At 43.1% G+C, this 17347-nt stretch overlaps 1 protein-coding gene across 1 annotated transcript in view; it reads left to right on the forward strand.

The window, feature by feature from the left end:
* Positions 1–4668: 4668 nt before the first annotated feature.
* The window catches only part of LOC147009463 (uncharacterized), a 65009-nt gene continuing 52330 nt past the window's right edge, over positions 4669–17347 (forward strand). The window contains exons 1-3 of the mRNA XM_085861748.1: positions 4669–4803; positions 8265–8403; positions 10825–10935. Of these exons, the coding sequence (XP_085717874.1) occupies positions 4777–4803; positions 8265–8403; positions 10825–10935 (277 nt within the window). The 5' untranslated portion in view covers positions 4669–4776. The remainder of the gene's footprint in view (positions 4804–8264; positions 8404–10824; positions 10936–17347) is intronic.

The raw sequence follows: 17347 nt of genomic DNA on the forward strand, positions 1-17347 counted from the left end.
CTCGTCCACTCGAGCTCGCATAATCATTTAAGATGTGGTGATTCCTTAATATTGAGTGTATATTTTTAACGAGCAAATATAATCAGTCGCTTCGCTGATGGGGACAATAAATATAAACGAAGAACCTCACAGAGATATGAACAACCATCCCTGGGAATATCACCACAAACAAACTACAGTTGGAAGCTGTCCTGGGGCTCAGTAACGATCCTGAAGAGAGTCCTCAACACAAAACTTTGAGAACAGAAAAATTCACAGCTTGATCCATGAATCATGATCCTTTACTGAAATGAAGGTGGATACTTTGAGCCCACCCTGGGAGGACTCCATTCCACATTCTGAAACCCCAAATGTAGACATACACACACACACACACACACACACACACCTGGCAGGTCTCTGTTTCACCTCCTGAAACCCACCCACATGTGGAGATAGCAAGCAACAACAGCAACTTACACACACACCAGTCACACACATTGAACGCCATGGCAGTAAAACACGCACACTCCATGTGATGACGGCAGTCACGATACACATCATCACGCGCTGATGGCTCTATTATCCCAACGGGTTGAGAGGGGGTGCTAACTACCCAACCCAACGCATTTAATTACATAACTAGAACGGGCACTCATAGAGCGCATACCTTCGCCGCCACTACTTTTTTTGTTCTTGGTATGAATGTGGGGAACTGGTTTCATATGAATGGTCTTATGACACATACCACATATCTATAATGTCATGACCCCCCCCCGACTTTCGGGGGCTACGGACTAAACAACAATCAACTCACGTCGTTTTGGCGAGCCTTCACTTGCAAGCTCGGTGAATACAACGTTTCAACAAGAGAAGGTAATCTCGTTTGATGCTGGTTTCATGCAAATCGAATAAGAATTGACTGAGTTATGTCGAAAACCGCATATTTTTCAAGGGTGTGACCCCCCCCCGACATTTTACCCCAACCGATGACATGTGTTATGACGTCATTGTGTCACAAGATTGGGCATTAAATTCTGAACATTTTGGTGCTGGGTTCATGTAAAGCGGACAAGAATTGACCACGTTATGACAAAAACCGCATATTTTTCAAGGTCGTGACCCCCCTGACCTTTGACCCCTAACCGGTAACAAGAGTATGGGCGTCATTGTGTCATATTGCATATCACAAGATGAGGCGTTGAATTCTGAACATTTTGGCGTTAGTTGCATGCAAATTGAATAAAAATTGACCGTGTTATCATTAAAAGCCGATTTTGACCTTTTCGTAACCTTGACCTTTGACCCGAACGATCCCAAAATCTAATCGAATGCTTCCTGGCTAATAACCAATCATCCCACCAAATTTCATGCAATTCGGTTTAATACTTTTTGAGTTATACGAATCACAAGATTACAAATAAATAAATAAATAAATAAATACACGCCGACCAAAACAACCTTTCGCAGAATGCGAAGGTTACTGGAAGGGCACTCAGTAGAGCGCATACCTCCACCACATATAATGCCTGATCCACGAGAACACATCGGGCCAAATACATTTTTGAAATATACTATACAGTACTATATCGTTTTTGGTCCTCTCAATGGTGAAGAATCACTTTTTAAAAAATAAAAATCTCGTATCCAGATCCGGATGCGGATCTTCACCAAAATCGAATCAATTCGTCCTTGTGACAAACTCAACATGTCCACCAAGTTTCATCCAAATCCGTCTAACTTTTTGAGATATCGTGCTACTTCTCAGTTTCGCCCTATCTCTCAAATGGTGAAGAATCACTTTAAAGATTATATCATATCTGGATCCAGATCTTCACCAACATCGAATCAATTCGTCCTTGTGACACACCCAACATGTCCACCAAGTTTTGTCAGAATACATCCACAACGTTTTGAGATATCGTGCTATATATTGGTTTTGGCCCTATCTCTTAATGGTGAAGAATCACTTAAAAGATTATCAGATCCGGATCCGGATCCGAATCTTCACCAAAATTGCATCAATTTTCCCTTGTCACACACCCAATGTGTCCACAAAAAATGTCATCCAAATCCGTCCACAACTGTTTGAGATTTCCTGTACACAAACAGACAGAAAGGGGTGAAAACATAACCTCCTTCACCTTCGGTGGCAGAGGTCATAATGTTATGAATCTGGAAGCCATTTGCACCCAAACAGACTGCAGCCCCTGCAGTTCAGTTATTTTGATAAGTATGTGTTTATAGTTAGGGTCCCGTCCTTCTGTCTAATGGGAATTACATGTGTGCGCTGCGAAGTTTCTTTATAGTTAGTTTTTTTAACGTCAATCCTCCACCTCTCCGCACCATCGACTCCATTGCTCACGTGTTTTTGGCTGAAGGCGTGGGTGGAGCCTCCATCGCTTCAGATCGAGGCTCCGCTCCGAGAAGGGCATGGAGCATTTCCTCCAGCCAATGGGCGAAGGGCGAGCAAGGCCGAGGTGCTCCGGCCAATGGGAGGCCAGAATGCCAGGAACTACTAAAGAGCCTCTTCGGGGGCGGGCCTCCGAGACGCCCCGATACATCCCCGAGATGCCTTGTCCAATCAAGAGGCTCATCTCCTCAGGGCCGACTCCGCCTTCGCCAGATGGAGTGTTCGGCCCAACCAATGAGGGGAGGCCACTAATCGGCCGACAACCCCTCGTCCAATCAGGAGGCGAGTGGCCGGGGAAGAGAAAGAGTAGAGTGGTTGTCAGGACCAGTGTACTGCAGTGATCGTGGCCTATTGCTTTTGGTCTGTCGTGGTGGCTTGGTCTCGGTCGTGTTCTGCGGTCCTTTGCGGTGGCTCCTCGTGGTGGTGGTGGCTGAGCAGCCAGGGTCGTGGGCCCGTGGATTTCGGGAAGTGGGTTCGAGTTCCACCGTGGTGAGTTGGAGTCCGGTGTGACCGCACGAGGCAGGAAGGTTCCTGGCTAAGCTGTGTTCCCCCAGCTTGCCTTCCCTCTGGGCTGAGGGGCCGAATAAAGACCCATGGGGTGCATTTATTTTGGGTGTGTGGTGCCAGTCTGTTAGGTAGAATTGTTTAAGTGTTTTCTTTTCATTGTACATTGCATTTTATTCGTGATTAAGTCTGCTCTGTGTCTCCCTCCCTTATAAATAAACCCTCTTGTTAAATGTCCCAGTTCGTTGCCCGTATTTTCTTCCATTGACCCAGCACGGTGCGGGCTTGAGAAATAGTAAGGCCGTCGGTGCCGTAAGTTATCATTGGGTCCAACGGACTTTGGTAATTCCGCTCGGTTATACCGGACCGAGGTCGCTAGAGCGACCCGGTTCAACGAGGTCCATCGAGGGTGTGGTTTTCCCCAGTAGTTAGATGACGTGGGTACTTAGGTATATTGAAATTAGGCAATTAACCCTACCCTACACCGTCAAAATATTGGCGACCACGGTCCTTAAGTGACCCATGACCTTTCGGAGTTGTCCGAGAGTCACGACCTAAATTCTGGGGTGTTCAGTGGAGACGACCCAACTGCTCCCCCTCGTGGTCGTTTATCGCCATCCACCCCCAGCCTACAACAATAACCCCGAGAGGGAAGGCGCTATTCTTAACATCCATTAAAGAAATAACTATTCTTAGAGTCTATGTGCTGTGTGCGTTTCAATCTTGGAATGTTTTTTTTATAAATCCGCGACAATATCTTGGTTGGATAAGTGCCCCCCCCCCCCCCCCACTGAGTTAATACTTGGTGGAAGCACCTTTGACAACAGCTACAGCTGTGAGTGTTGGGATCGGTCTCTACCAACTTTGCACACCTTGATTGGGCAACATTTGTATTGCCCATTTTTCTGTACAAATCTGTTCAAGTTCAGTCAAGTTGTGTGGGGAGTTTTGATGGACAGCAATCTTCAAGTCATGCCACAGATTTTCTGATTGGAGTTAGGTCTGGGCTCTGACCGGACCACTCAATGACATTTATCTACCGGTCGCTGTCATGCTGAAATGTCAACTTCCGTCCACCATCTCTTGGGTGTAGGTTAAGCTGGGTGTCCTGTCTGTTAGTATTAGTCGGTGAATGTTAAACATCCCATGGTGTCTTTAACGAAGTGCGGGCGAGTCATTACCGGCATCCTGGACAACTCCCAAACCTGCACACTCGGTGGAATAACCTGCGATGGAGAGGCGATCCACTCCTGGGATTGTAATCCTCACCAAGAAACTGCTTGACCAGCACCTTCCTATCTATGTGTGTACCTGGAGCATGGTACCCGGTGATGAGTGCCCTTTCATCTCCGATCCCAATGGAAGTTTGAGTGCTTCAGAGGCAAGAAAATCTTTCAACCCACGAAACTGTCCAATTGTCACCTTGTCTCTTCAAAAGGATTCAGTCCTGGAAGACGTCACGTGCTCATCTTGAGCTTCCGGTTTTCTTTTGTGTGCTGCGCTGATTATCATTATGACTCCAAGAGAATAACTTCCCTTCTTTCCCGCTCTCTTTTCCTCACACTCTCCCTTTCTCTCTCCTCTTCTTCCTCACCCACCCGAGTGAAGATAATTTGTGTAAAATCTCTCTCTCTCTCTCTCTCTCTCTCTCTCTCTCTCTCTCTCTCTCTCTCTCTCTCTCTCTCTCTCTCTCTCTCTCTCTCTCTCTCTCTCTCTCTCTCTCTCTCTCTCTCTCTCTCTCTCTCTCTCTCTCTCTCTCTCTCTCTCTCTCCACATTTGTCGCTTGGCTTGGCTTGTCGGACTTCAAAATGGAGGACGTGTTCATTTAGCATGTTTTGTTGTCGAGCGCTCGCCAAGGAGCTGAATCACTTCATTCGAAAATGTTCATGCAAGGAACGGCTGGCTTGGTAAGCGCTGAGCGAGCTGCTGCTTGGGATGGAAACTCAACACATCGCTGGAATTATGCACAGCCTTAAGATTTGGTCGTCAAACAACCGTGAACAACAACAAACAACAACAACCTTTTTGTGGTGTTGAACTCGAAAAAAAAAATCCCAGCGTGGGTGTATCTTCAAGCTTGACTTGTCGAACCTTCTTTTTCCTCGTTTGATATTTTTTTTTTGTGTGGAATGATTTTTAGTAATATTTCTCATCTGGTAGAAATGCTCCGCTAATAAACGTTCGTGGGGATGAGATAACGATCGAGAGGGATTTTGAAAGATGTAATATATAATTTTGAATGAGAAGAAGAAGAAGAAGAAGTCGAGCGTGGATCCGTGTTCCCGGGACACGAACAGCGAAAGAAACATTCTCCAAAGCGACTTGTGAGTAGAGGAAATGCTGTGGAGATTTCTGTTTTTTTTAAAAACAACTTCGTGAGTAGCACTCAACTAGCGGTACCGATTATAACAAGTTTCTTTACTAGATATCAGCGATCACCAATGGCAACCACGCGACTTTGCCTGCGATGTTCATATTTTTTTTTGGACCACCACGTGACCAGTGGCGGCTTTAATCATTTGGAGATCCCATGCAACACAATGGTGCACCCCGCCCCTAATTCGTCACGTGACCCTTGTTACCTATGAGGGGTTGAAGGGGGGGGGAGTGTAATTGCACAGCCAGAACACCGAAAGTGCGAATGACCTTCATTCACACTTGGGGAAGGAGTGTAAATTAATCAAATGTGTCTCCACGGTACAATCTGTCCATAAAACTCAACATCATGAAAAATCGGAGGGAAATTACCTCAAGTTTTGAGAAAAAAAAAAATTTTTTTGTTAATTTGGTAACAATCCGAAAAAAAAAAACGTAGGTGTAGATAGGATACGAAATCTAATATCAGGTGTACAACTTGAACGCAGGTACACTGTTACGATGGCAGAACCTATTGGAAGGACGAGCGATCTTTCGGAAATTGAGATCAAGCGAAATTGAGCGATGACGACAAAAATGTGATATTGTTTTTGATACCTCCGTTTAACCTTGACTTTTAACTCGGAGGGGTGTGATGTAAATTGAGTGTAAGTACACCTTACTACCCCCATCGAGGGGTGTGGTGTAAATTGAGTGTAAGTACACCTTACTACCCCCATCGAGGGGTGTGGTGTAAATTGAGTGTAAGTACACCTTACTACCCCCATCGAGGGGTGTGGTGTAAATTGAGTGTAAGTACACCTTACTACCCCCATCGAGGGGTGTGGTGTAAATTGAGTGTAAGTACACCTTACTACCCCCATCGAGGGGTGTGGTGTAAATTGAGTGTAAGTACACCTTACTACCCCCATCGAGGGGTGTGGTGTAAATTGAGTGTAAGTACACCTTACTACCCCCATCGAGGGGTGTGGTGTAAATTGAGTGTAAGTACACCTTACTACCCCCATCGAGGGGTGTGGTGTAAATTGAGTGTAAGTACACCTTACTACCCCCATCGAGGGGTGTGGTGTAAATTGAGTGTAAGTACACCTTACTACCCCCATCGAGGGGTGTGGTGTAAATTGAGTGTAAGTACACCTTACTACCCCCATCGAGGGGTGTGGTGTAAATTGAGTGTAAGTACACCTTACTACCCCCATCGAGGGGTGTGGTGTAAATTGAGTGTAAGTACACCTTACTACCCCCATCGAGGGGTGTGGTGTAAATTGAGTGTAAGTACACCTTACTACCCCCATCGAGGGGTGTGGTGTAAATTGAGTGTAAGTACACCTTACTACCCCCATCGAGGGGTGTGGTGTAAATTGAGTGTAAGTACACCTTACTACCCCCATCGAGGGGTGTGGTGTAAATTGAGTGTAAGTACACCTTACTACCCCCATCGAGGGGTGTGGTGTAAATTGAGTGTAAGTACACCTTACTACCCCCATCGAGGGGTGTGGTGTAAATTGAGTGTAAGTACACCTTACTACCCCCATCGAGGGGTGTGGTGTAAATTGAGTGTAAGTACACCTTACTACCCCCATCGAGTGTGAGAGAGCAATAGTCGAGTTTTGGTGAAAAATGTTAAAATGTACATAATTGGCTTATGACCTTAAAAAATTAGATCAAAGTCAATTTTTTTTATTAATTCTGCATCTTTCTACAATTCCAGCAATCTGTGTCTATGTCTGTGTGTCTGTCTGTCTGTGACCGCTGTTTCTCAACAACCACTGGTCCGATGTAATTGAAACTTGCCAGGTATATTGCTGGGGACCTGAGTATGTGCCTTTTCAAGGTTTGATATTAATCGGACAAGCGGTTCCCAAGTTATGGCCATTTAGTTACCAAACTAATGACAGGACACGTTGCTGCGTAGGCGTGGCCGACGGGGAAAGGGCGCCTTAGTTACCAATGACAGGACGCGTTGCTTGGCGTTTTTCACCCACAGTATCTATCTTCTATCTGTCTATAATTCCAGCAATCTGTTTGTTTGCCTTTCAAAAGGTTTGAAATTAATCGGACAAGTGGTTCCCAAGTTATGGCCAAGTTAGAGCACGTTCCCCATTACGGGTTACAACGTACAGACTTCCGGATAGTGATGACTTACTGTATTCTAATAATTTCTCGATTTCTTATGCGCATTTATGGATAAACACAATGCCCCAATTCAGTCGTCGTTTACGAGAGCAAAGGAACGGACTGTGTGGTTGTTGTTTCTGGCACGCGGTTTGAAAGTTTTTTTTATTTGCTTTGCACGTACGGCCACGCACGTACGGACACGCACTAGTTCTCTCAATTCTCATAAATGATGCAAAATTTTATTCTCAAAGTACCAGCCGCCTCCGAGATACAGCTCGGAAATTGGGATTGCAGGAAGAAGAAGGGAAAAAAATAACAAGGAGCAGATAATCTCGGTCCCCCGCTTTTTGGGGTGGTGTGAGGCGTGGATCCATAATTTGTAAGCTAAATCTTGAACAATTTTTTTAATATCAGGTACACAAGCCAAGTTACTGACACGGTTGCCATGGCAACACAATTCAGCCAATTCCCACCGTCATCTAATCGGGTTGAGATAATGTCGTGAGTAATAGATACATGCAAGATGAAAACTAAATGTTCAATTATTTTTTTTTTTTAATATTGCATACACAAAATTAAATCGACAGATGACCGGTCACTCGCATGAAGCTCATTTTAATGTGCCCTGTCTTTGACCGTGTCAGGGGACGAGGGACAAAAATAGAAATGGTGGGTTGGTACTCCTCGGGTTCGAACAAACTCTGGGGTACCATTACATATTAGGGGTGCTAATTGTATAAACAAACCCGACAACAGCGATAAGCCTCACCCATCCTATAGGAGCAGGCTTTATTATGGTTCCCGTATGGAAGTCTTGGTGTCTGTATCAGTGGTGTCCCACTTTTTGGATTTGAAGGATTCCTATTGTGTGCAGCCAGAATCAGGAGAGCTGACTGTGCCCGGGTGTGAAATGAAGGTTGAGGAGCTGGAAGGATCTTCTGAGATTCTGCAGATCAAAATAGAGGATGTGAACTCCCTTGGTGGGAAAGAGAAGCAAAGTGACCAGCTGAATGGTGAGTCGTGTGATCTGCATAACTTCTGGTGGGATATTTGTTTAATAGCCGAGTTTAAAAAAAAAAAAAACAAATTGTATGCACGACAGAGGCTCGTGGAAGACCGAGAACAGAATGGAAGAGGACAAAATGAAAAGGGGTAATCATCACAGCAGAGTCGATGTGAGCGTTAACATGAAGAGGAAGAGGAAGAGAAAAGGATACGTGGGGGTAAACAAGCTGCACACAAGTTTAATGAAACATAAGAAGACGAGGAAGGGGAAATGGGGATAAAACAGAAAAGTAACAAAAGAAAATAGCAATGACCTGGTAAAGGGAACGCTTTAGAACGAAATGATTTCGGGAGGAAAATATCATGGTTGGATGGGGGATGATCTGAGATGGTAGTGAACAGCTGTCTTGAAGACCTGGAGGGAAGAATGCGATTGAAGAGAATGTGGAAGTTGTTTCCACAGGTGGTAATAAAGAGTGGAGTTGAGCAGTGATTTTGGATTTTTGGAGTTTCACTGTAAGGGGGATGCTGGTGGACGTGTTCCATGCAGAAACCTGGAGGGGGGTTGCGGGACAAAGCATAGAAAGGAGGCAGGATAAGAAAGACTCTTCCAACCTGTTTGTGCTGTGAATGTGATAAGCCCATAGAATCAGCTTCAATGCAGGGGATTCTAATTATATTGAGGCCTTGGTTTCTGTAGCGTCAAATTGAGCAATATGTGAGGCAGGGGCACCAGTCCAGAGGGGAGAGCAGGACTCCATCAATCTGCTGATGAAGACTGTGTTGTGGATAATGTGGTGTGCTAAGAAAGAGCTTTGCAAAACGGAGGATGCCCATTCTGGCTTTGGAAGCCAACTCAGAAATCTGGTTTCCCCAAGAAAGATCATAGCTGATGGTGAGACCCAAAAGTTTGAGTGACTGACCTCCTTCATTTAGCATTGTTATGAAAGGAGATGGGAGGGTTGCCAAATGGTGCTTTCACACAAAGAGAGAGAGATAGGGAAAGATAGAGATATAGATTTAGAGTCAAGAATTGTCAGATTTGTCAGAATAGAAAAGATATATTCTAAGTGTTTGACCAACTTGTGATTCTATAAAGGTCTGAAGAGAGGGAAGAGGCTGCTGCCTGTCTCTGTGAAGAATGAGGGATGCAACGGCAGAGGATAAGCCTGCTGTTGGCATAATGGTTAAAGTGGCTGGCTATTGGTCTTGGGGTCTTGAGTTTGAGCCTCTGTCGGGCCGTTGAAATAACATCAGGTGGGTTGACTTGGGCTGTCATCCTTCCGAGATTGGTAAAATGAGTGCCAGCTTACTGGTAACAGAGGCACTGCAGGCGCATCGCATCAGTGGCAAAACCGCACTTCCACAAAATGATGCAGCCATAGACTGCATATGAAACAACAACAACAACAACAACAACAACAACAACAACAACAACAACAATGGCGGAAGTTGAAGTCATCAGCAAAGACATTAAGGGATAAAGAGGATTTTCCAGACTCAGAGAGATTGTTGATGAAGAATAGGACTGGGCCCAGCTCACTTCCTCGGGGCAATCCAGCATTTACAGGGAGAGATGAAAGGATTCCATTGAGAGGCGTGTGTTTGCTATGAGAGTAGAGGTAGTCAGTGAGCCACGGGTGTCTCAGGAGATGATTATCAGGAGGTAATTATTCTCCAGCTCGCTCCCATGTCGCCCATTTGGGAGTCCGAGTCCATTACAATTTACACACAGTGCCTATAGAAAGTCTACACCCCCTTTCAAAATTTTCACCTTTTGTTGCCTTATAACCTGGAATTAAATTGCATTAAACCAGACTTTTTCCACATTTATTTTATTTTTCCAAACCCACTCCTGAGCTTTTCTCCACTTGATGACTCTTTTGTTCCTTTCCACTTCCCTTATCATACGGTCACATGTTTTGGTTTTGGCCTATTCATTCTGCATTTGTCAATCTGTTAACCTGCCATACTCTTTTTTTAATTTAGTTTTTCATGAGGGTTGACTTTTGAGACAAATTAATAAAAACGAGTCACGTGTTGGATCACAGTTGTAGGTGATTTGCTAATAAATGCTGGTTGGAGAGAAAACCTTCTCTATTTTGGGTTCTCCACATTTCTCTTACCTTCTCTATTTTGTTGGTTGTGATTTTGGTTGGTGATGAAATTCCCACTGGAGATGTGGTCGGGTCGGAAGCATCTAACAACATTGAGGCAGTTTGTACATAACGTTTGTGCTTTGATATTGTAATGCTTTGACACGATGCTATTCCTGTGGGCAATGTTTTATTTTCTCTCTTCAATGAAGACCTCAAATCAATCCTCGAAATGATTTTGATGCAACACTTATTTAGCTATTTTAGGAGTATGGAACCAGCTATTCATGTGACACAAGACTGCCTGCATTTAATAAAAGTTACTTTTTCCAGATTTGTTTGTGGAAGTGGAAGTGAAAACCGAGCACGACATTGATGTCCACCTGGATCAACCAGAAGCAAATGACTCTGAAGCTTCTTTCTTCAAGAACCATCCCAATGAAGGTTTCTGTCAATGCCTATACATTTTTATTTGCACATTTTGATGATGAACTCTGGTGATAAAAAAACCATACGTTATGATTTGATTGCTTGCAGATAAAACAATAGTAGATCAATTTTTCAAACATCCATTATCCCTCTCCTTCATCATTAGGTAATATACCTTTTGTATTTGTAATATCAATTCTGATTGAGCTTTAATTGCACACTTTGTATTTATTTTAAATGTTTATACCGTATATGATCTCTGCTCATGGAAAAGTGAGGTGATTGAGAGACAAAAATGGCCCCAGTAGGTGAAACTCTTTGGTGTAACGTTAGGTATTCCTTAGTATTTGTTTAGTGTAAGCTTCACAAACTGTTCATGCAATGGATATGCGTTGTGTATGTGAAGATAAATGTTCGTCTTCAGTGCCATCCTGTTTTTGTCTGAAAACCACCATTCTGTTAACCCATTTTATGTCCTTTCCTTTGTCTTGTTTATATGTTCTCTTTTGTCACGCACACCAACCTTGCAGCGCGAGTCTGGCGAGAGGTTGAGATGAGTTCTGTTAAAGGCACCTGATTTACCTCAAACATCCCATGGAGTGGCCGTTTGAGCTTGTTACGTTGTCAATACCGCTGAGTAGCCCCGCCCATCAGGCCAATCACTGGCAATAGTGAAATGGATGGCGCATGTGCGAAAGAATAAAAGAAGCAGTCTCTAGCGATCTGGAAGAGGTTTCCTGCCAATGGCATCGTGTCACACCACGCAGACAAGCCATGTTTTTTCTCTCTATATATATCGCTCTCTTTCTCTCTCTCTCTCGCTCTCTCTCTCTCCCCTCTTTTTCTCCCTCTCCCTTTCTGGTGCCCCAGAACGATTGCCCTGCTTCGGGATTTAACTTCCTCCAGGACTCCTGGATGAATTCTACTTCCGGGTTTGCCCAACCAACTTTCTTCATTGTCTTGTCAAACCCTATGTCTGTCTTCTGTGGTATGCAGGAAGGCCTTTACATACTAGTTGGATAAGATCTCTCATTTGTTCACTTGGTTTGTTCATGGGCACGTATCGGTAGGGGTTAGGGGGTGATTTTATTGTTGGGCGCATCTTTTTTTGTGTGTATTGCTTAATTCCTGTTTCCTACCACCCCCCCCCCCAAGTCATTTTCTATTATTTAATACTTGCAAACACCTCCCGTCGCTTCGGAGAGAGAGAGAGAGATAGAGATAGAGATAGAGATAGAGATAGAGATAGAGATAGAGATAGAGATAGAGATAGAGATAGAGATAGAGATAGAGATAGAGATATATCAGAAAAGTGAGGAAGGGTAGGAAAAGCTTGGAGGGGGAGATCGCATCCGACCAAAGTAGGTCAGAATATAATGAAATCAGATCACACAAAAAGGTGAAACCATACAATGTCGTGTTAAATTTTTTTTAATTATTTATTTTTTATTTCACAACATTTTCAGCGCCCCTATCGGATGGCACCGAGGTGCCACGGGGCAGAATCGCAGGCATGTGGGGCCTGAACTTTGTAATTTAATCCATCGACCAATTATTAAAAAGGAGAATGGGATGTATTTTTGATTGTGTTTAACAGAGTGACAGTGTGTGCCACCTACGGTTACTTGCCCATGAATTAACACTAGTGGGGGTAGTGCAGGTGACTAAACTGCGTATGTAATACCTCATCATTTACTTCACCTTGCCATGTCGCCGACGCAGCACTGCCGCGTTGTAAAAAGATGTGTGTGAACACCTTGGAGCAACACCGCAGGTGTCTCAAAACACCACCCGTCTCTTCACTGATGGGAATACCAAGAGACGAGGGGAGGAGGTTGGGGGAGCGAGGAGGGAAACGGGTGAGGGGAAGGCAAGTTTTTGACTTGCATTTGAGAGGGACCTACTTGATCGGGGCGGTTCTCAACTTGAGCTTGGCTGGGCGACTTGAAGGGGAAAAAGGGGGGGGGGGTGGTTCTCGATTTGCATTTGATCAGGGGACTTGAGTGGAAGGGGGAAGGGATTCTCAAGTTGCTTGGTGGTTGGACTTGAGGGGAAGAGTGGGGGGGGGGGTTAGCTTGCATTTGGTAGGGGGACTTGAAGGGAAGCAGGGATGAGGGGGGAGGAGGGTTAACCTGGGCTCTAGGTTTCCATTTACCTAGATCTAGCTTTATACCATAAGACCTCATAGAAGTATATAAGGGAGAGGTGGACTTGAGGAAGAGGGGTTAGTTCACACTCTTATAGCTCATTGAGGCTAAAGAGGCTTAAATGAGAAGAGGACTTGGGGGGGGGGAGAGGTGAGGTGGGTGGGGGTTAACCTCCTCCAGTTTCATAGGCAGGCAGATTCATCATTATGTTTGTCGTCCCTTGGATGGACATAAAAATGTATGTCAGGCATTTGTATGGGATTGAACCAAATGGGGCATGTTCAAACAGGTTCAAACATCCAGATTTCAAACAGCACTTACCATTTTTTTATAGAGATTGTAACATGGACTTCCTTTGAGGGATGAGACTCGTACTGTGGCCCTATCATCCTGTGTACCCGCTGTCATGAAACTGTTACTCTGAAGGATACTTGTGGTATCTTACATTTTAAACTTTTGTGGTAGCTTTAGAGACAACAGAACACATGTTTATATTTGTGTTTTCATGTATAAATATGGAGAACACCTTGTTTACTTTATCACCTTAACATTGTCTTGAATGTTAATTTGTCCCTTTCTAAAAACAAATAACCCAACAACTACTGTGATAAATGTCAATTACACCACTGTGGACTGTATCACCATCGCTTGCAAATGAACAAACACCGAAGAATACCACTCGAAGTTGAGCAACAGTCATTACAAATATTTAAGCAAAATAACAAATGAAGCAAATGTAAAGGTAAGAGAATGGTGAAACAGGAGTGTGTTCCATTACCGAGCAGCTTGTAGAGTGTTCGCCAAGTGGCTTAAGCACTCCAAGGAAACAGAAAGCACTCAAGCACTCCAAGGTTGATAAGGAATGACTGGCTTGGCAAGTGATAACAAGCTGATTGGTAATGGGGAACAACACAGCCAGCACCTTCATCAATGCAAAAACAAAAAATAGCTCTGCAAAGCAGGCGTAACCCCTCAGCCCAGGCATTCTAAAAGGAAGCAGTGATATCACGATGATGCAGTCAGTTTGAGCATGTTGGACGTCATATCGAAAATCAATCAGACTTCAAGATGGCTACCGTGGCGGCTAGTGAAAATCGCAGCGCGCACATTTTCGAAAGGAACCTTCCTCTACTCAACCCCAACATACCCTGCAAAAAAGGATTTAATCAGACAAGGCGTTCTCGAAATTGACGGAAACCAAAAGTTGACAGACGGATGGACGCCCGCCCGGACAACGCATATGACGACAACACCCCTTAGCCAATTCGGGCTGAGGGTTAAAAACTAGTTTAAAATACGGAGGAGGGATCACAGGCTTCCTTGAAGCATATACGCTTAGTTATAAGAATCGCTAGTTTTTTTAATTTTCAGATTTCGACATTTATTTAGTCCACGAGATATGATTCTCAAATCTGAAGACAGATTTTGGTTAAATGCTTTAATTAGTCCGTGACAGTCCATCATGGAAAATCGTATCATATAATGCGTAAAATCGCTCCAAGCTCCTAATTTATAACCATAGCACTTACAAAAGTGATGTATGAAGTTCAGGCATTCGATGATATGCATGAGGAAAGTTGAAAATAAAAAATTTTGAGCGCCTTATCGTGCACAAACCCAAAGAAATATAAGTAGAATAAAATGGACATGCCTGACGTTTCCTACAGCGGGCACGTGAACTCACGATGGCCATCTTGGAAATGTAATTGCTACTGTGACGTCATCGATTGAGCAAGTTTTGCATTGAAAATTTGAGCCATTTTTCCATCCAATTTGATGGATCATGACAAAAATATAAACCCTAACTGGCAATGTGTACCACTCTTGATATCAGATAGGTAACTCATGCATTTGTGATGCATTTCACTTGCTATCGTTCACGAAATACTTCCGCATGAATACTCCACTCATGGCCCATTGGATATCAACAGTTACATTCTCTATGTATATTTTTGATGAGAAAGCCATCAAATTGCTCATTAAATACTAGCTCCGAGCGGGTCTGACAGTCATCTCTAATTGTCAGTTTCAAAATAATCATCCCTTCATTTTTGCCCCACCCCCCTTTTCAAAAAATCCTGAATTCTCCCTGGAGTCGATGATACATATATGCACTTGCTCCATTATATTTATATATACATATATATGTATATGTATGTATATGTATATGTATATATATATATGTATATATATGTATATATATATATATATATACATATATATATATATATATATATATATATACATATACATATACATATACATATACATATACATATATATATATACATATATATATATATATATATATATATATATATATTATATATATATTTGTTGCGCATGGCAGGTGAGTGGTAGCAATTTTTACACTCGCCAGAGGAGAGGGTATTGCATTTGGGTCCGTTTGTTTATCTGTCTGTCTGTCTGTCTGTCTGTCTGTTTGTCCGCACAGAACTTTCATGTTTTTCTCTGCAACCGCTTGTCGGATTGAGACACAATTTTCACCATTGGTGCGACTACACATGTAGAATGTTGTAATAATAATTATGACGTCATAGGTAACGTGCTGTGGCAGCCATATTGGAAAAAACGGAAAAACTTTGGACCTCTGTCATCTCTGAAACCGCATCAAGGAAAAAATTTAAACTTGGCACACAGCAAGTACTCCCCATGGGGAATGAGTGTGATTTTTTTTTTTTAAATGATATCATAGGTGCCCTTGTTATAATGTCATAATTGTATATGTAGAGCGCCATATCTGTTCAGTATGAAAATTTTTGAGGGTCATCTTGGAATAAAATGGTCCACAGAAAAAAAATAAATCATGACATCATCGGTCATGTGATTCGGCAGCCATATTGTTTTAAAAAAAAAATTAAAAACCTTCAAAAATCTCTGAAATGCCTGAACAAATGGAGGTGAAACTTTACACGTATGACCGCCTGTCCATGAGGAACAAAAGGTTCACACATGATATCATAGGTTACCTGGTTCGGCAGCCATATTGCATTTACCCAAAAACATATGAAAATACAACACTCAAAAGAAGTCCTGGTGAGGGTCTGTAATCTCAGATTGCTCTTCTTCTTGTGTTTTTTTTTCTGACATTACACCACAAACCGGTAAGTATTTGTTTTTCAGTTTTCAATTATTTTTCAACTTTGAAATATTTCATTTTCAATGATTTAAACATTATCAATTTTCAATCATTTATTTTTTTATTTATCAAGTGTTTCATGTTGGTGTCTGTGGTGTCCCGCTTTTTGGAAAGAAAAAAAAACCCCCAACCTTTTTCGGTTCTTTTTCTGAAATAAGCTTGAAGAATCGGTCCCGGTGTTCGTCCGTAGGTCTGTACATGTGTACGTACATACGCCCATCCATTAACATTTGACTAAAACATCTCCTCTCAATCTAGCCGACCAATAAGGTCAAAATTTGGAATGCTGCATCAAGACATCAATGTCGAATGGGGTTGTGCTCCCCATCCGGATGCGCCCCATATAAAGGGGGTGAAAGAGGCATTTTGCCCCAAATATTGGTATTTTATTCAAAAATCTTCTTCTCAGAAACTGCCAGACAGATCCAGACCAAACTCACCTCGAGGCATCGGGACCATGCCCTAACCTTAGGGTGTGCTACTCATGGCCATATTTCCTCCAGAAAGGGGGCGACAGGCCCCTTCCTGAATCCATCATTTTCACTAAAACATCTTCTCCACAACTACATGAGCAATACAGACCAAATTTGATACAATGCATCAGGACAGGAAGGTCTCATGGAGTTGTGCTCTCCATCTGGATTTAAAGGGCATCAAAGTGGGGGTGCCACAAATATTGGGATTTCATTAAAAATATTATCAGAAATGGACAACCGGATCCAGACCAAACTGGTCATGCGGCATCATGACCATGCCCTAACCATAAGTTGTTCTCCCCATGGTCGTATCTCCCCTCGAAAAGATTCCTCTCCTAATCCCTCATATTCACTAAAACATATTTTCCTCACAAACTACATGACCAATTATGGACCAAATTTGGTATGATACGTCATAGCAGTTAGGTCTCATGAGGTTGTGCTCCCCATATTGATCTGCCCCGATAAGAAACTGAAAAGGGGTATTTTGCCTCAAATTCAGGTAATTTATTTTAAAATCTTCTTTGAAACCGACTGCTAGATACATCAGAACAGAAAGGTCTCGTGTGGTTGTGCTCGCCATCCAAGTCCGCCCCCATTAGGAGGCTGAAAAGAGTGATTTCGCCTCAAATTCAGGTAATTTA

This window comes from Eptatretus burgeri, chromosome 17 (genome assembly GCF_056783735.1).
Source record: "Eptatretus burgeri isolate ZD-2024b chromosome 17, Ebu_testis_v1, whole genome shotgun sequence".
Lineage (NCBI taxonomy): Eukaryota > Metazoa > Chordata > Myxini > Myxiniformes > Myxinidae > Eptatretus > Eptatretus burgeri.